The following is a 19711-nucleotide window of genomic DNA, read 5'->3' on the forward strand; positions in this document are numbered from 1 at the left end:
TCCCTAATATAACAATTAACACAATGGATGGCTAAATACACAAAGAAGTTATTTTCAAATGCGACCTTTTTCCCTGAATTACACTTCCATAGATTCTACAAAGTTGATACTATGTTTCGGTTGGATCTGGAATAGTACAATTACTCGAAAACAATGGTAAAGTGATTAAAAGTCAAATATGTTGTTTTTGTATCGAAGGAGGACTGTTAGAAAAGGAAGGAAAACATATCGACATTCAAAATGCTTGAACACCCCCAGCGATAAAAAACATCGCACGGCTTGACAGTCATGCCGTCGCGTATGTGTGGTAGTATGTGACTACCGAAACAGCTGACTGAAGCAGCCAGCAGCAGCACAGTTTAGCATAAACCACCGTCGACAGTAAGCCATCTCGCAATAAACCGCCGCGAATTAATCAAGTCGAAAGTAAAGTGTTTCAATATAACGATCCGCGAATTCCCCGACAAGTGTCCGAACCGGTAACGTGATTGGGTGAACGATTCCCCCGAACATTTTGGTCCTTCGAGCCGGATTCAGGACATTTGTGGAAGCCCCGTGGACCGCGGAATAGTGAAGCTGTTCGAGCTATTGTTCCTGCCTGCTAGCTGAACCATTTTGGACGCAGGATTCGCCATCGCTATTGCTGAGACGACGCCGCGACGCCATCGCAGATTTCGGTGCAATTGAAAATTGCAATCAATCAGCTGGGAGCAGTTTTTTGGAAGCAGATCCAGGAGGAACTGAAAGTTTTTTTGGTTTATTACGAGAACGGTAAAGTGTACGATTGGTGGCTTGATGCATGTGGCCTACCTGAGAGAAATAATAAAGATTTTGCATGTGAGTAAGTCTTGGTTTGTTGCATGTGGTGTGAGCCTTGTACGCTGTAATTTGGTCTCGGATTCTGCCGCTACATTTTCACTTTGCTGTTTTTTATTGGTTGCCTCCCCCTCGCTGCTGTCAATAGGGTTGCCAGTTGTCGGTTTCGTCGCGGTACTGTGGAACGTCGAGTTGATTTATCGGTCAGTGAATTAATATTGAAGTGTAACATATTTGGTGCAGTGTCAGATATTTAAAAGTGTAGCAATGTCTAAAAGTACGCTGAAGGCTTTGCTAAAACGTGAACGGCAGTTATATGTTATTTTTGATGGTACGGATAGATTCATCCAAACCTATCAGATTGATAGTGATCGGTGTCAATTAAGTTCGAGATTGCATGTGATTGATACTGTGTACAGTGAGTTTTTTGAAATACGGAGCAAAATTGAACTTTTGCTGGATGAAGCGGATGAGAAAGAGCAGAAAGATGCTGACAGTGAAGTCAAAGGAGAAATTGCCAAGCAACGTGAAGAGGAAAACGACAAGGTTCTACAACAATTCGATGACCGATACTTCGCCATCCGAGGTGACCTCCTTAGACTCCAAGGTGATAAGGATGCCTTAGGTGTGAACACAACCAGCAACAGTCAGAGTCAGTCTGCGTCAGGAAATACTTCGAGAGTAAAGCTACCAGAGATACGTTTGCCGTCCTTCAGTGGAAAAATAAGAGAGTGGATTACATTCCGGGATTCCTTCCGAAGCCTTATCCATGACAACGAGCATCTGACGGCTATGGATAAGTTTACATACCTACGTTCCTCTCTACAGGGTGATGCACTGAAGGAAATCAACAACATAGAGCTTTCAGAGGCAAACTACGATGTCGCCTGGAAAACTTTACAAGTTCGCTATGAAAATAAGAAGCTGATTGTGAAGGCTCATCTCGACGCTCTTTTCGCCCTCGAACCGCTTAAAAAGGAGAATTACGACGGTCTGAACTTCCTCATCAGCGAGTTCGAGAAAAACTTGATGATGTTGCAGAAAATCGGAGAGCCAACGGAGTCTTGGAGCACAATATTAGTCTACATGTTGTGTTCTAGGCTAGATTCTGCAACATTGCGCCAATGGGAGACGCATTACGGGTCTAAGGAGGTCCCAACGTACGAAGAGCTGCTACTGTTCCTGCAAGGTAATTGCTCTGTTCTCCAATCAATCACCTCTGCAAGAAATCCACCATCCGAAGCCCGTCAGACGAGATCAGCAGTTTGTAATACAACCATCAGATCAGTTTCACGTTGTCCGTTCTGTGCAGATCCATGGCACTCACCGTTCCAGTGTGGCAAATTTCAACGGATGAAGGTTCCCGAGCGAATGGATGCTGCCATTCGCAACAAGTTGTGTCGGAATTGTTTGATGCCAGGCCACTTCTACCGAAATTGTGAACGAGGTTCTTGCCATCATTGTCAGCAGAAGCACCACAGTATGTTACATTCCAGATCCTCCGTTCCACAGTCGCAGTTTTCGGCACAATACCGACAGCAGAGTCAAACGCGTTCGGTGCAGCAAATACCGTTTCAACCGCAACCGCAGCCAATGAATCAACAGCAACAACACAACTCAAGACCAATACAGCATGCGCACACCACTACACAGCATGCACAAACCCACTCACACAACACAAACACAAATCTAGACAACGCACAAGCCACCACAAGTCAGAATTACGTAGCACTTCCGTTTACACCGTCTCGTAATATTTTACTGTCCACGGCGATGATCCGAATCAAGGATCGTTTTGGAAATACACTTCTGGCACGTGCGCTGCTAGATTCGTGTTCTCAGCATTGTTTGATGACACGTGAATTCTCTCGACGGCTTAAGTTCCATGAAACTCCAACGTTTTTGTCGGTGCAAGGCATCGGCTCTTCTCAAATGGTTTCTACGAAGTTAGTTTCTGCAGAAGTTGGTTCCAGATCCCCCAGAATTTCACAGTTTAAAGAATGGATGCAATTTTTTGTACTGCCAAGGTTGACAGTTGATCTGCCTACTGCTGCTTTTGATCCTTCGATTCTTACGCTGCCGAGTTCGGCCTGTTTAGCAGATCCTGGGTTTTATGAGTCTGGTCCAATTGATGTTATAATTGGAGCCGAATTTTATATGGATTTACTGTCAGATGGAAGAATGAAGCCGTTAGAGAACGGACCCACATTACAGAATACAGTTTTCGGATGGATTGTGTCTGGTAGATTGCCCAATAATCAAAATTCAGTTTCTCAGTCAGAAGTTTATGTCTGTTCAGTCGGTGACATACAAGATCAGCTTACACGTTTTTGGGAGCTCGAAACATGTCATGTTCGCAGCATTCAGTCGATTGAAGAGTCAGCTTGTGAAGAGATTTTTAAGAATACTACTGTCAGAGATGAGTCAGGAAGATTTGTTGTAACGTTGCCCAAAAAAGAAGGTTTTTTGAATCGGATTGGAGATTCTAAACTTATCGCCACGAAACGGTTTTTGAGTTTGGAGAAACGATTATCAATGGATTCTGAATTGAAAAGGTTGTATTCTGAATTTATTCATGAGTATCAGAGTCTTGGTCATATGTCAGAAGTTATCGACAGCTCAAGTCAGTTAAATGAAGTTTGCTACTATTTGCCGCATCACGCAGTTCTTAAGCCCGAAAGTACCACGACAAAGTTACGGGTGGTTTTCGACGCTTCCTGTAAGTCGTCGACAGGAGTCTCTTTGAATGATGCGCTTATGGTTGGCCCGGTTGTACAAGATGAGCTGATCGATATTGTTTTGCGATTCAGATTGTGTCAGTTTGCGATTGTGGCAGATATTGCCAAAATGTACCGTATGATCCAAATTCAGAAATCAGACCAAAAATTACAGAGAATTCTTTGGCGAGACTCCACCGATCAACCCCTTCGCACTTACGAGTTGTTAACAGTAACCTACGGAACAGCGTCAGCGCCTTACTTGGCAACAAAGTGTTTGCAAGTCCTAGCCGATCAGGGTTCTAAAACTCATCCCTTAGCGACGAAGATTTTGGGTCGTTGTTTCTACGTCGATGATATGCTTGCTGGAGTTGACAGTATCGAAGAAGGTGTTCAGTTAGTCAAAGAAATGTCAGAATTAATGGACTCAGCAGGTATGTCCTTGCGAAAATACGTTTCGAACAGCTCAGAAATACTCTTAGAAATCCCTGAAAATCTTCGAGATGAACGTTCGGTTTTGGAGCTTGATTCATCAAGCTCGACGGTGAAAACTTTGGGATTGTTATGGGAACCAGAGTCAGATGTTTTTCGGTTTAGTACCCCAAGTTGGAAGAGTTCAGCACCCATTACGAAAAGGTCAATTTTGTCAGATGTTTCCAAGTTATTTGATCCATTGGGATTAGTCGGTCCTGTGATTATTCAGGCAAAAATTTTCGTTCAAGAACTTTGGAAACTACAATGTGGATGGGATGACGAACTTACCGAAGATTTGAAAAGCGCTTGGGATGAATACAGAAGAAATTTGATTGGGTTAGATAATGTGTCAGTACCACGATGGGTGGGTGTCAGTAAAACAGTCAGTTCATTACAAATTCATGGATTTTGTGATGCGTCAGAGAAGGCCTATGGGGCCTGTATTTATGTCAGAACTGTGTCAGGATCGGGAGAAACTGTTGTTCACTTGATGACCTCAAAATCACGAGTTGCCCCTCTAGAGAATCTCCAGAAAAAGAAGAAACGTCAGTCAATTCCAAGGTTAGAGCTATCGTCTGCATTACTGCTTGCTCACCTGTTTGAGAAGCTCGTGAAAGGCACGGAGCTGTCTTCTTTCAAATCTTTTTTCTGGACAGATTCGATGATAGTTAAATGTTGGCTTGCGTCTTCACCGTCGAGATGGACTAATTTTGTGGCAAATCGTGAGTCTGAAATCCAGCACATTACACGGTCGGGCGTGTGGAGTCATGTCGCAGGCACAGAAAACCCAGCGGATATCATATCGCGAGGAATGACCCCCGCTCAGTTACAGTATCAGTCTCTTTGGTTTCATGGTCCCAATTGGTTACGACTGGAGGAATCGCATTGGCCTCAACTTCAACAAGTTTGCCCAGAAATACCCAGTTCCTTGCTCGAAGAGAGAGGAGCTGTCACTGCCGTCACTGATTCTTTGACAACCAATGAGATATTTGAATTGAGAGCCTCACTTGTAGATTCAATTCGGTTGACCGCGTACTTTTTGCGATTTCGTTTCAATGCGCAAAAGTGTAACAACAGTAACAGAAAAGTCGGATATTTGTCAGCATCAGAGTTAGAAGAAGCCCTTCAGTGCTTAGTCAGATTGTCCCAAAAAGAAAGTTTTCCGAAAGAATATGCAGATTTGTCGAATAACCGTCAGATTTCAGTCAGTTCAAAGTTGCTGTCTCTCAATCCACGCATGATGAATGGAATAATTTGTGTCGGTGGTCGATTAGAGAATGCAGCAATCTCTGAAACTAGAAAACATCCGTTTATCTTGGACTATAAACATCCGCTTACTAGATCAGTCATGTTGTATTACCATCAGAAGTTGTTTCACGCTGGACAGCAGCTTTTGATTGCAACAGTTCGTCAGAAGTTTTGGCCAATTCATGCAGGTAGTTTGGCTCGGTCAATAATCCATAATTGCGTACGTTGTTTTCGTGCTAGACCCAAGATTCAAGAGCAGCTTATGGCTGATTTAACCCCGGAAAGAGTGACTCAAAACCCAGTATTTCAACGTGTGGGAGTAGATTACTGCGGCCCATTCCTTGTCACTTACCCCCAACGTCGATGTCGCCCGGTTAAGGTATTTGTAGCCATTGATGTGTGTCTGGTTACGAAAGCTGTGCATCTTGAAGTTGCGTCAGATTTGTCAACAGATGGGTTTCTTGCCACTTTCAAACGGTTTTGTGGCCGAAGAAGCACGCCAAGTTTGATTATGTGTGATAACGGCAGAAATTTTGTTGGAGCCAAACGGAAACTCGACGAGCTTTCCAAGTTATTCAGCGAGAATAGTTTCCAAGAATCGGTTGTAAAGCACTCAGCAAACCAGGGGATAGAATTTAAGTTTATCCCAGCTCGATCACCCAATTTTGGTGGACTTTGGGAGTCAGCAGTGAAGTCGTTCAAATCACTTTTGAAGCGCACTATTGGTACACGCACGTTGGGTCTAGAAGAACTGCAGACTGTCGTTGTACAAATTGAGGCAGTTCTAAATTCACGTCCGCTCACTCCGTGTAGTAACGATCCAAACGATTTCGAAGTGCTTACTCCTGGTCATTTTTTGGTTCAAAAATCGCTCACTGCTCCCCCAGAACAGAACTGGGAAGATGTACCAGACAATCGTTTAAATGTATTGCACAGAATGGAAAAAACAGCCCAACAAATTTGGAAAAGATGGTCAACTCAATACTTGTCTGATCTGCATAACAGAACGAAATGGTCAAAACAGCGAGATAACATCAAGGTCGGAACGATGGTAGTTCTTAAAGAGGACAATTTACCGCCATTACAGTGGGCAATCGGAAGAGTGTCAGAAATTCACCCTGGGTCAGATGGTAATGTCAGAGTTGTAACTGTTCGAACGCAATCTGGAAGTTACCAAAGAGGCATTTCGAAGATATGCATCTTACCAATTCGTGACAACGATGTCACATCAGAGAAAGAATAACAGAGTTAAATTTTGTCAGATTTGGGTTTCTATTTCAATTCTTAAGAATATACAATTTTATGTCCGATATAAAAAACCTGAGCATGCTGCATGTAGTTTAAGTCAGAAGTATTCCGTCAGATGTATTGTCAGTCAGTAACTATGTCAGAATGAAACATAAGGTTTCACTAACAGAGGCGTTAAGCGCCAGCACAGCATTGTGCACGTTCAAATTGAATTTGTGTCCAAATGGGACTAACAGCGGCGTTAAGCGCCAGCACAATTTAGTGCACGTTTTCGGGCAGAATTATTCCCCCTAAGATGCAGAGCGCATATCACCTAGCAAGGTTGATAGGTACCATCAACCTTCTCGTCCAGGCATAGCAGTAATCGACAGGCTTGGCCAGCATTGTCGATCGCAGCTTAAAACCAAGCACACTGGACCAGATTGGAAACCGTCAAAATCATCAGCGAGGAAGGACTCCAGGCGACGGAGGAATCAGCGGAGGCCTAGTGGCCTCCGCGCCAGGCAAGTTCCTTTCATGTTTGCACTTCGACGGTTTAAAAAGCGCTCTTCATCCTAACAGGTCACTCTGGTATTTTCACCGCACGTCATCGAATTACATCACACGTCGGTTGCATCGCAGAACACCACCGCAGTTGATCTCTCAGCACTACAAGGGTTGTAAGAAACCGACGATCCAGCAGCAACAAAACAACGGCAGTAAACATCAGCGCAGCCTAAAACAGTGAAACAAGCAGAAATTAGTTTCATCATTTAAAGAATTTGTTCAAATTCTTCTCACTGGTAACCGTATCCCTACTGCAAGGTCGCAGTCATCGCAGTTCACATCATGCTCATCAGCTGATCTCAAATATGCAGCAGCTAACGGGACATAAAGGATATGATGCAGCATTTGAACACACATAAACTAATACACTTCAGAACTTTTTCACACCCTAGATTAGTTTTCACAATATTATAAGCAGAATTTGCATTTATTTGTATAAAATCAGATCCACCGTAACAGAATCGCACTATGATGAAATCAAAACAAACACGAATTATGTTTATATACCGTTAGAGTAAGCGAGATAAATTGAAATGATATTTCAAGGCGGGCGGCATATGTTAGAAAAGGAAGGAAAACATATCGACATTCAAAATGCTTGAACACCCCCAGCGATAAAAAACATCGCACGGCTTGACAGTCATGCCGTCGCGTATGTGTGGTAGTATGTGACTACCGAAACAGCTGACTGAAGCAGCCAGCAGCAGCACAGTTTAGCATAAACCACCGTCGACAGTAAGCCATCTCGCAATAAACCGCCGCGAATTAATCAAGTCGAAAGTAAAGTGTTTCAATATAACGATCCGCGAATTCCCCGACAAGTGTCCGAACCGGTAACGTGATTGGGTGAACGATTCCCCCGAACAAGGACAATCTGCTAAAATTGTCATAACTTCGATAAAAGTAAAAGCTTTGAGTAATTTTGAAAGTCAAGCTTCAAGAATCAAAAACAGTTATAAATAGAAGCCTTGATTTAAAAAAAGGATGGTTCATACATAAGGTTGCCAGAATTTTTTCAACTCCCATCCGGGCCTAGCAATTCCGGGCATTTTTTCAAAAAAACCTGGCAAAATCCGGGCATGGATTTCAAATTTTCAAATCCAAAAACCGGGCAAAAACCAGGCAAAATTTAGGTGTTATTATTAAAGAAACTATAGTAAACAAAGAAGCGCAATCTGATCCCTTTCGAAATAATAAGCTTGCAACCCTGCTGTAGGGCTGCCTTTAAGACTGCTTGGTTTTGCTCGATTGGAATGACACTGACAGAAAATCAAAAATTCCAATCGTGACATTTCGTCTCTTTGTTTACTATAGGCTCGTTAGTTATTATATATAAAAGCAAAGAAAAAGTGCAAAAAAAATGAAATTAATATTTTATTAATGTAATTGCAGACTTCCAAAAAGTTTTTGGAACACTTAAATATTTAAAGGTTTATAAAAGTAAATCAGTGAATTTATTTGAAACAACCGTTGAAAATTTCCATACCGTTAATCGATTTTGCTGAAACTTACTCAAAAACTTTGTTTTTTTTTGTTTCTTTGTGAAAATTGTGAAAAAATCCGGGCAATATCCGGACTTTTTTCTTGATATCCGGGCAACCGGGCCGGACCGGACTTTCTCGAAATTTTGCATCAAATATCCGGGCAAACCCGGATAAATCCGGGCAATCTGGCAAGCTTATTCATACACAGTAAAAATTATTTCTTGAAAAAATAAGGCAAATGTCCTGTAGCAAAAAGGAGCAGGACATTTACCGTAATTTTACAGATCGAAAACATGATTACGTGACATTTAATTTTCAGTGTACAACTTTTCTACAGGACATTTGCTGTAATAACAAATGAGTTTCGTTAACTTAAAAAAAAAAATTAAATAAATTTCGTTAACTTTCAAGGAAACCTATTTTAAATTACAGGTTTTGTTAATTACAGGTGATTTATTTTAAAGGTTGCAGTTTTCAGTGACACGTAATAGTCAAAATTTTTTTCTGTGTAGTATGCATTATAGATGGCGCACCTGGCACAAAAAATTTAAGTCGATGAATTTCTTCATTGAACGTTATCTCAAAAACCACTAAACAAAACTTACAAAAATTTGTACATGTGAACATTACACTATCAGAAAGCTTCACTGAAATTTTCATGACAAGTGTTGCATTTTTTCCGAATACACTCCTTATTCTCCGCCGCCACTTTAATTTGTGGTACTTTCTTTTTCACGTTTTCTTTCTTTTTTAGGGGAACTTTATTTCTTCTATCAACGTTTTCTCCCACAAATAATATTCAAAACACATCAGACAGGGATTTCACCGTACTCAAGCAAGGCTAGCTTAGCTCTTTTCTCATAAAATATGCAACCTTAGTCTTTGTTTAACAAAAATATTAAAAATAAATGTTTACAAATTTAACAAGTCATTAACTTGTAAAAAATTAAATACATTTATTTTCAACAAGTTATTCTTTAGTATGAATTTATGAATTCAACAATTTTTAAGTGACATGGTAGTGAGTGTTTCATTTGAGTTCAAAACAAAAAAATTAAAAAAAAATCCTTTAATTTCCTGATTCTTATAAAGAAAAAGAAAGACTACTGTAAAAATGCAAGAAAATCTGTGATTGTGACTGAAGTTATATTTTGAATTTAATGTTTTTTAACTAACTGAATAAACGACAAGAATTTCAAAAGATCTTCTTTTAAAACTCAAGATGAAAAATCTTAATTTCATTTAAACTACGGAACTTTTATGCAAATTTAAAAGTGAGCTACAAATATACATGAATATTTTTCAAATTGTTTTCACATTGTTCTGTTGAAACTAAACTTCCAACATATATGTTGAAAATAACGAAATTACTTAGCTTCAATATTTCCCAGAGAACATGAACCGTTAACTCCGAATGTTGCTTCCCCGCTTAGAGTGGATCACGCTCCGGTTGTCCGATAATTTTTTGATAGTAAATCGAATTTAAAATGTTTCTTGTCTCATTTCATAACTTTCAGGCATAAATCAAACTTTTGAATTTATGTTTCAAGAGTCTTCAATATTTTCTAGCCAAAAAAAAATCACAACCGACATCAACGGTATTTTTAATAAGTTATATAAAATTCATTACAAAATAGTTATTCATGGAAAATGTTGCCAGAAGTAGATTTTTTTATTTACGTTGAGTGCTGAAAACATCGAGTTTTGCAACAAGCTATGCAATTTCGTAAAACTTACTTGAAAATCCATGAATTAACCTACAACTTACAAGAAGCGCATTTCACCAAAAAACCTCATGGGCTTGTGATGTAGCTCTGAATGACTGTCTGAAGGTTTCAGGTCATTTGGAAGCACGAGCTGGCGCAAAGGACTTGAAATTTGTATGGAGATTTTCGGCAAAATATATGAAAAATCGACATACTTTCACTCTTTGTGTTCTAAAATATGTTTCCATGTATGCTAGAAAGCTCAGATTTCAGGAATCGTAGCTCAAACAATGACGAAATTATGAAGCGATACGGATTGATTGTGATTAGTTATCCACAATTGAATGTGTGATTTTTTTCGCATTCTTAGATATCTCATGAACGGTGTATGGGCTAATCATCGCACTAACTAAAAACTCTTTTTTTTAATCCCAAAACAATGCTGCAGTTCATAGTTTTTCAAACCTTTCTTTAAATTTATCGGAAAGATATTTGGTATAAAATAAGCTACAACTTTGCCGAGGGCACAAGCTTTCAATCTGTTATTCTCATTATGTCGCATTGGATCGCATTGATCAAGTTAGTAGTATTAATCCACCTTTACACCGTTCACAATACATCGATGAAATGCGAAAAAAAAACACACATTAAATTGCGGTTAACTAATCACAGTCAATCCGTATCGCGTCACAATCTTCTACAAACTTATTTGTAATTGTTAAAACTACAATTTCTGAAATTATGCGCTTTCTAGCATACTGGAAACATATTACAGAACACAAAGAGTGAAAGTATGTAGATTTTTCATACATTTTTCCGAAAATCTCCATACAAATTTCAAGTCCTTTGCGCCAGCTCGTCTTTCTGCCGAATGACTTGAAACTTCCAGAAAATCATTTTTTCACCTAAATGCACCAATCTAGGGGGTGCCGCGTTTATATAAATAATAAATCATCCCATACAAATTTGGGCCAGTCTAGTAGAAATATGGGATACTCTAGTGAACCTTCATATAAGAGAAGCGACGCCTAATCCCTCTTAAAAAAAATATGTGGCAACATTGCCGAAAGCTTGGACAAAAAAAATCTTCAGCACTGTTTTCGGGCTCAATGTTCATTCAAGCTCTAAAGTAAACGCTCAGTACCGTCAACTGGGGCAACATGCAACAATTTTCAAATTCAATGGCTTCTAAAAAACTGATGTTCACAATTAATCCTACCCCTTATGCATCAAAAGTTTTAAGGATGCTGGGGTATCAAATTGGCGTAATTAGAAAAATTATAGGTTTCTTCAGTTTTTTTTAATTTTCTAAAAACATGCGATTTTCACCCTCCTTAGAAAATGGGGTAACTTGCAACAAACTTTGTTTTTAATGAAAAATCTTATGAACACGTACGAAAATTTATAGTTTTTAATATATAAGCGATGCCTAAAAGATCATTACGCATGACAACACCAATTGCAGTAGTTTTTGGGTCTGTAATAACTAATTTTCACATTTTTTCTGAAAATGAAGATGCTGCATACATTTAGGGGTTAAATAATACTACGAAAAATTCTAAAAGCTGAAATAATTAAAATAAATGTTTGGATGAATGAAATTCCAATGTTTACAAACGCGTGATGCAAAACATTCATATTCCAACACATGGAAACGAGATTTACAAGGTATTTCTTTGATTTGCATTTTGTTGCATTTAACCCCAGACACCTAACGGAATTTTAAAAATATTTATTTAAAAAAATTGGGTGATTGTTCGAAAAATATTTTTACACCAACAATGTTGGTATGACATGAGGAAACCAGTAAAAAGTTTGTAGGTAATATTATCAAGCCGATCCGTCATACTGGGTAATTCGGCATCGAAAAATGTTAAAATTTGTACATTTATTGCTCGATTTTTCAAATTTCACATAAAAATAAAAAAACTTAAGAAAACTAGCTTAAGATGTGAGAAATTATGTCATCATCATTTTGTGATCATTAAAAGATAACTTTATTACAATACATTAAATAAAAAATTGATTTAATGTAGTGTTATATAAATGTTGCATCGAACCCCGCTGTTGCATGATGCCCCGTTTGACGGTAACTCCAACAAAACAACATTGAATTTGATGCCCAAAGGATCACGACAAACCGTATGAATGACTTGAATTTTGTAAACAATCAGATAGTTTTCTAACTAGGAACACGGTCTACGAAAGCAGTGAAAAAAATGCACCTGATCAAAAATGTATATGACCAGCTATAAAATTATCTGTTTGAACTACAACAACAATCACGATAATATCCTTGGTTGTGTTATCAATTAGAAAGCTCTACGACAAAAGCTCTGATCGATTGGAATTGATTTTGACAGTTCTTTTGTATCGATTGGAATTGTGTGTTTCAGACATCGCTTTTCTTACATGTAGGTTCACTAGGACACTATAGGCACTTCCCGGCAATGTTATTCAAACCGTGTGGAGCACATCTCTCAGATTTCCCCTTTTTTCCCCTCGTTTTGACAGATTTAAGCTTTTTTCCTCAGATTTGAGCTTTCGTCTCCTATGCTCTCAAGGCAAAAAAAGCTTAAATCTGAGGAAAAAAAAGCTTAAAAACGAGATTCACGACCACTTATTTAAAAGATGTTGGTCATAGACAAATCGTGTAACGTTGCAGGGATCTGACTATAGGTGACTACAGGGCCGTAGGAAGAACCGGCTCATGGAGGGGGTTTTGATGACAATTTTTTTCCTCAATCATTTTTGCTTGAAAAATGCATGCACAATGCACAAGTGAAAAAAAATGTATATTTATGTATGAGATAGTGGGGAATCATGGGCCACTTTTTTGTTGTTGTTCCATAACTTCTTTATTATAAAAGATAAAATGAAAATAAAAAATGGTATGGTTTTCTACATTTTTAAGGTATTATAAGGTTTTTTTTTTAATTTTTAATAAGTTATTTTCCCCAAATTCTGACTGTTTGAAAAAAAAGCAATATTTTTTGGATTTTGAAAAATGGTGGGGAATCGTGGGCCACCAAATCCCAATTGACAAAGTAACATGGAAAATTTATGAATTGACCCAAAACTGTGATTTCCTATTCGTTATTTTAAAGCAATTTCAGATGATGAAATAAAAAATAGAGCTGTGTATGATCCAATAGGTTCCAAAACCTGGCTCGCGAACGTTTTGGCAAAATTTCTTATATAGGATTAACAAAATTTTTTTCATTACTCTTCATTTGGCATAAGAAAACTTTACAGATAGGAAAAACGTATTTTAAGTTCTGAATGTGTTTAAAAACACCAAAATATAGGTGGTTCAAGATGTGTGGCCCACGATTCCCCACAAGCTATGATTTGCAAATTGGTTGCGTTTGTGTAACTTATTGATGTTTCATCATAAATTCCTTTTCCATGTGAAAGATCATGAAAAAACTAAGATCATAAGCGTATGAGCATATTTTTGTTATGTACTTTAGGTTCCCCATCGATAAAATTAGCGGGTGTTTTTTTAATTATGTAAGTAAATTTTTCTAACTTTTTTTAGCTTGATAAATAAAAGAAGCATATGATGCGTATTTAAGTCAACAACATATAAAAATATATGCTCACGCAAAGCGACGACGATGACAGTTGGTTTGAGATTTTTATCTCAACACACATCTGAGATATTGAAAGTGGCCAACGTTTCCCCATGGCCCACGATACCCAACTCTCCCCTACTAATGACAAGTTATTCAGGTTGATTATATTGCGCATTAGAAGTTATTTATATTTGAAAATAAGTTCTAGGAATTAGGATTTTTTTTCATAAAGTTTTCAAAAATAAGAAGACATGTGATAAAGCTCAGTTGGTAAGTCAGTTGCCTCCTGAGCTGATGTCCGTGATTTCGAGCACATGAACACAGTTGTTCTTGTTGTTCCAGACAAGTTTTTCAATAACTGGTGTGCCAACTGCATTGTTGATAAAAGTCGCGAGTGACACAATGATGTAGAAACGATAATCGATAAAAAGGATTTTGAACGCTTCATTTAGAAGATTTTTTTTACTTAGGTATTTAAATGAGCAAGCTTATTCTTTTGAACCACAAGCATAACCATTTTAAGCATGCGTAAAAATGTATTAAATACTCTGAAATAGTTAAAAACAGAAATAGGGTTGCGGTTTAAATAAGGTATATTCTCTACTCTTGTAAACTCGATTAAAATTTAAAATTTTAGTAAGGACTTTTGATTTTGAAAAATTTGCAATAAATGTAAATAACATTAAATAAAAATTCCAGCTGAATTTTTACCTGAGGGTAAAAAACCAAGTCAAGAATTATAATTTATTATTATACATTTCATAATTTTAATCCTGTGATCGAAGTTTTCTAAATTAAAATCTAGATTAAAAGAAACAAATTCTTTTAAATGAATCTAGATCTGATTTTTTATATATGATTTTCACCAGGTTTGTGTTTCTTAACTGACATTGATTGAACTTTATTTTAATTTAATTTCAAATTTAATAAGTTCCTTCAATTTGAATCCTTAATAAAATTCTAACAGTGATATTTTAATATTGACTAGAAAAACTAAATTTGAGCTGAATCAAATGCGAATCTTGAATTTTTGTTCCAAGTCTGACTTCTGCGTTTTTAACCTTAATTCAAAACCTGATTCTTAATTCCAGATGAGAAATCCTATGAATGTAAAACCAAAAAGCAAAATTTGTGGCAGAACCCTTAACCAGAAATTTCTTATTTGATTCTGAATTTGTGGTTATCAGTATTATTTTTTTTAAATTATTTATTCGTAATTGAACTTAGTTTCACATTTTTCAATTCTAGACTCATACATTTTTCTTATGTTTCAACTCCGCATAAACACCGGATAAAAATGTTAGATCCTTATTCAAAAAACGGTTTGAATTTTAAATACAGACCCCGTTCGATTTTGGCAACATTCGATTTTGGCAACATACGAGCAAAAACCGTTCGTTTTTGGCAACATCCAAAATATATGATTTTTTTGTCACTTTTTTATTTTTTATTTTAATTTCAAATTAATCAAAATTAATGTAAAACGTAATACAAGCATGAAATTTTTCAATTTGGCTTAATTTTAATAGTTTTAAACAGCAAGACCAATAAAATTGAGCCAAATTGAAAAATTTTATGCTAATATAAGGATTAACATCTTAAAACCTTGCGAAATCAGGGCATATTGTTTCAAAATTTTCCCTAAAATCCTTCCAAAATTCAGGCAAATTCAAGAACTGTTCCAATAAAATCAAGATGAGAAACACGTGAAAAACTTTATGAATTTTATCGAAACACATCAGCCGATTAAGAATCATAAATATTGAAGTCTACCAAATCATTGATTATGTTTATTTTGACAAAATTTGTTTGAAAAAAAAATTGAACGCAAGGTACATAATTCTAAGGACTCAATTGAAATTTTTGTTTGATTTTGCAAATAGAGTGAGAAAATCTGGTTGAAATTCGTACAATCTGGTAAGCTTAGTCTAACTTTTTTGGAATTCATTATTTGGGACTCAATAATTATCAACAAGTGAAAATTTTTTTGAAAAACTGTTGTAGAATTGTTGTCTTGGCAAGAGATTTCGAGGTTTTGGAGTTGAGATTGTTACTCTTGAATCATTTTAGTTGTTCATCAAATTTGATTAGAAATTTCAAATTATATGTTTAGTATAAAAAATTTCACTTAGCATTTTTGGATCTTCATGGGGGGGGAGGGTTTAACCCCCATATCCCCCCCCCCCCCCCGTTCCTACGGCCATGGGTGACTATAGTTTCAAATCCCAACAGCTATCAAACTACTTTGATTTACTTCCGATTGTAAAGGTAGAATCCTCTCCAAAAATAAGGAAACAAAAAAAAAACGCTCGTCTCTAACAAATTTCCACTCCACTGATATTCAAATCGCTGCTCGCTGGAATCCGTGTGAAAATCAGATTGACGTGATATGTACGCGGAAACGATTGAATAAATCATTTAAATGGATGCGAATTTTCTAACCAGTCGCGGCTTTGCGTTGCAGCGCCAAAATTGTTGAACGACGACGTTCATGTAGATGCAGGTTGACTGTCTCTAAATCAATTGCAAATCATCACTAGCTAGCTAGGTAGTTCACAGTTTTTGCAGAGTGTAGGTAAATTGCAAATAAGCGAATGCATGCAACTATTCCGAAAACGCTCTATCTCTAATACGCGTTGCATCGATGCACTGTTTAAGGGAGGGAGTTGCTAACTGATTTGTATGCTGAGCACTTTCGGGGGCCAATTTAGGGAAAAGATTTTCCCGACTAAGTTCACAGAAAACTTTTACCCACCAACAGGAAAGCAACAGGGAATTCGGAGCCAAAAAAGCTCCATCGAAAGGTTGTGACGTGAATGCAAGTGCGATAAAAGCGCAGTTTGAATAAAATATTAGAAATCGTGATGCGTCTGAGTGCATTTGAAAGCGCCTTGGGAAAATAGAAAAAACCTGATGGCGTTTTTAGAAAACGTTCTACTAGATCTATTGAAATTAAAATATCAAAAGATGAATGTTTACATGAATGTGTAAGTCGAATGCTGTACAGGCAGTTTATTTGAACTCCAACCCGGATGAAAAAAATTTAGGCCTGTTTATGATGCACGTTGGGCTTGATTTGCAAAATAAAATATTTAGACAAAAATCTGTCCCCTTCACGGATTTGTTCAAATTACAAATTCGTGTTCGGAATGCAAAACCTGTGTGCTGTCGAAAATAGCGGTTTCAAGAAACGAAAAAAAAATGACAGATATTCGGAGTGCCAAATCGCACGTTGAGAGATTTCCAACCGCTTCGCGATATTCATTTTTTCCCATCAACATTCGCCGGCAGAGAAGTTTGGTTTTCCATGATTTGAACATACATATACGGCAAAATGTTCGCATAATCCGCATCTAGAACATGTCAGTCGTCGCTGGGCTGGGTTTTAGAAATGGCTGAAAAATAGGAGTGATCCAAAAAAAAAAAAAGAGATCCGAATAGCCAGGTACTGCACAACAGATTGACGAGTTCAAATCTGCTAAAACATCGAGAACGTCGCCAGCAGCAGTCAGATTTCGCGCAGCGAGCGCTAGTATGAAAATCCATTTGAGAGGGAATTAAAATGGACAGATTAAATTTTGTTTTCTGATCCGGATTGTTCGGACTTGTGCATTAGAAATTCACGTTGTTTCTGCATGTTTGTTTATAAATAATTTAATCCTAAACTAGAAATTGTGAAAAATTTTCAGCTTGGTTGTAGAAACACTAATGGCTGGATAAAATCTTATTGATATCAATTAGATTTTATTGGATTAGTCCAAGATTATGAATTGGATGTTTCCTATTCAAATTTCTAAATATTCAAAACGGTGCAATACAATAATTTTAAACCATAACGGGGACTTAACATAAAGAAAAATAGCTTTTCGAATTTAGTAGGATGCTTGTTTTGAGTTGGTATGTTGGTTTAGCATTGCATAGCATAGCATTGGGTGGCTACACACATCTTGCATTAACTGATACACAAGGTACAACCCATAATTAAAACCAGCACAAGATGCTAAAATGAGTGCATCACTCATTTAAAGTGTTAATTTCAAAAATAAGTGTGGTATCTTAATGCACCCCGCGACAAGTCAATTTAATCATAATGGGATAATCTAATACATGTTGTATTAATGTACTTGTAATGTACTTATACTATTTATGTATGTGAATAGAACTTTAGCGACCCTGGATGTTATATTCAGATAAGGAGAGGGAAGGGAATTTGTTGTGGAAAATCCTTTTTGGAAAATAGGATTAATAAACAAAAGAAACGTCAAAACTTGATGCATATTAAATAAATAATTTTCTAAAATAAATGATATCACCAAAATCCAACTGGTAGGTTTCAGTCGGTCCTATCTCCCAATTTTTTCTGGTTGTTGTCGATCGAAAAAAAGTCTCAAAATAGATGGAACCAAAGTAATCAAAAGTCGCATAGTTACTTAATCGTGTGCATTCAAAGTTCACATTCGGCTGAAAAAAGGTACTCGAGAGAAGTAACAATCATTTTTCGACCAAACATGAAAAGTCCATAGAAGTATCATGGAACATTCTTGTTCGTTCTAAACGACTAACAAAATTCGAAAATCATATATTTCTTTATTTCTTTATTGACATGTAACATACGATTGATTTTTTAACTCGTTACAGATTTGTAATAAATATAATAATAATTCAAGTTACTTTGTATAACTAATCCTGACGTTGATGGCAGTATTCTTAAATATTCGTTCAAGTCTTAACACTTCTATTAAGTCAAACCAGCAAATCCTCTTTGAAACGTGATTTTGAAATACTCATCTTAACTTGAATGGAGTTGGTTCCAGTTTTTTATTCTTCTAACAATGAAAGAATTACTGTAGTAGAATGAAGTATGAAGAGGAATAAGAAATCAAGATGAGCGTAAACTACGTAGTGGAATGAATAACGAATTCAAATTTCTTTTCGCCAGAAACTTCTTCTTGGTTGGAGTTTTTCTAATTTTTATACTTTCCGTAGCTGCGTGACTGTATTTAATATCATAAAAAGTAGAAAGCCTCCTTTTCTACTTTTTATGATATTAAATACAGTCACGCAGCTACGGAAAGTATAAAAATTAGAAAAACTGCAACCAAGAAGAAGTTTCTGGCGAAAAGTAACGCTTGCATAACGATCAAGGTTGTAAAAATATCGCACGCATGCATTCAAAGCCGTCTGTAAGCGATTCAATTGAGAAACATTGGCATTTGAGAATGTAAAACAACTAAATACGAAATGTGGCAGTACGAAGGTTTTGAAAAATTTTAGTTTATGTAGTGGTAGAATCTGTGTCTGGTACTTATTTCCAGCCTCATAGGTGTGAAATAAATTTTCGAACACTGTTGCTTCATTTGTGAATTCCAACTAAGATTGTTTTCAAAAATTACACCGAGATTGAAATTCCTTATTAGAAAATTGAATTTCATCACAATTTAGTAACAAAAAAAGGCTTCATTCTTGTTTCGTGAAAAGATAATAGCTTTAGTCGTGAATGAATTAATAGGTAAAAGGTTATTTACAGACCATTCAAAAAGTTTGGACAAATCTGAGTTCTTTCTATCAGCTACTTGTAAACGATTATATGGAGTTTCATTGCAAAGATGCAGTTGAACATCATCGGCGAACAGATGAATTTGACAATTTATGAGAACCGATGGGAGATCATTAACAGTGAGAACAATAGAGGACCTAAAACAGATCCCTGAGCGACACCAGAAGATATTGTTGTATAATTTGAAAGCATGTTCGCATAAAAAACAGTTTGCTGTCTACCATTAAGATAGGATTTTATCAGGTTAACTGCGGATGAACTAAAGTTAAAACAAGATAAAAGTTTCTCACAAAGTTTAGAATGTGACACTTGATCAAATGCGTTCTATCATTAACAC

At 36.9% G+C, this 19711-nt stretch overlaps 1 protein-coding gene across 1 annotated transcript in view; it reads left to right on the forward strand.

The window, feature by feature from the left end:
- Positions 1–1083: 1083 nt before the first annotated feature.
- The window catches only part of LOC129741431 (uncharacterized), an 81136-nt gene continuing 62508 nt past the window's right edge, over positions 1084–19711 (forward strand). Inside the window, exon 1 of the mRNA XM_055733154.1 lies at positions 1084–4568. Coding sequence (XP_055589129.1) covers positions 1084–4568 — 3485 coding nt within the window. The remainder of the gene's footprint in view (positions 4569–19711) is intronic.

The sequence above is a fragment of the Uranotaenia lowii genome, chromosome 2 (assembly GCF_029784155.1).
Source record: "Uranotaenia lowii strain MFRU-FL chromosome 2, ASM2978415v1, whole genome shotgun sequence".
Classification (NCBI taxonomy): Eukaryota; Metazoa; Arthropoda; class Insecta; order Diptera; family Culicidae; genus Uranotaenia; species Uranotaenia lowii.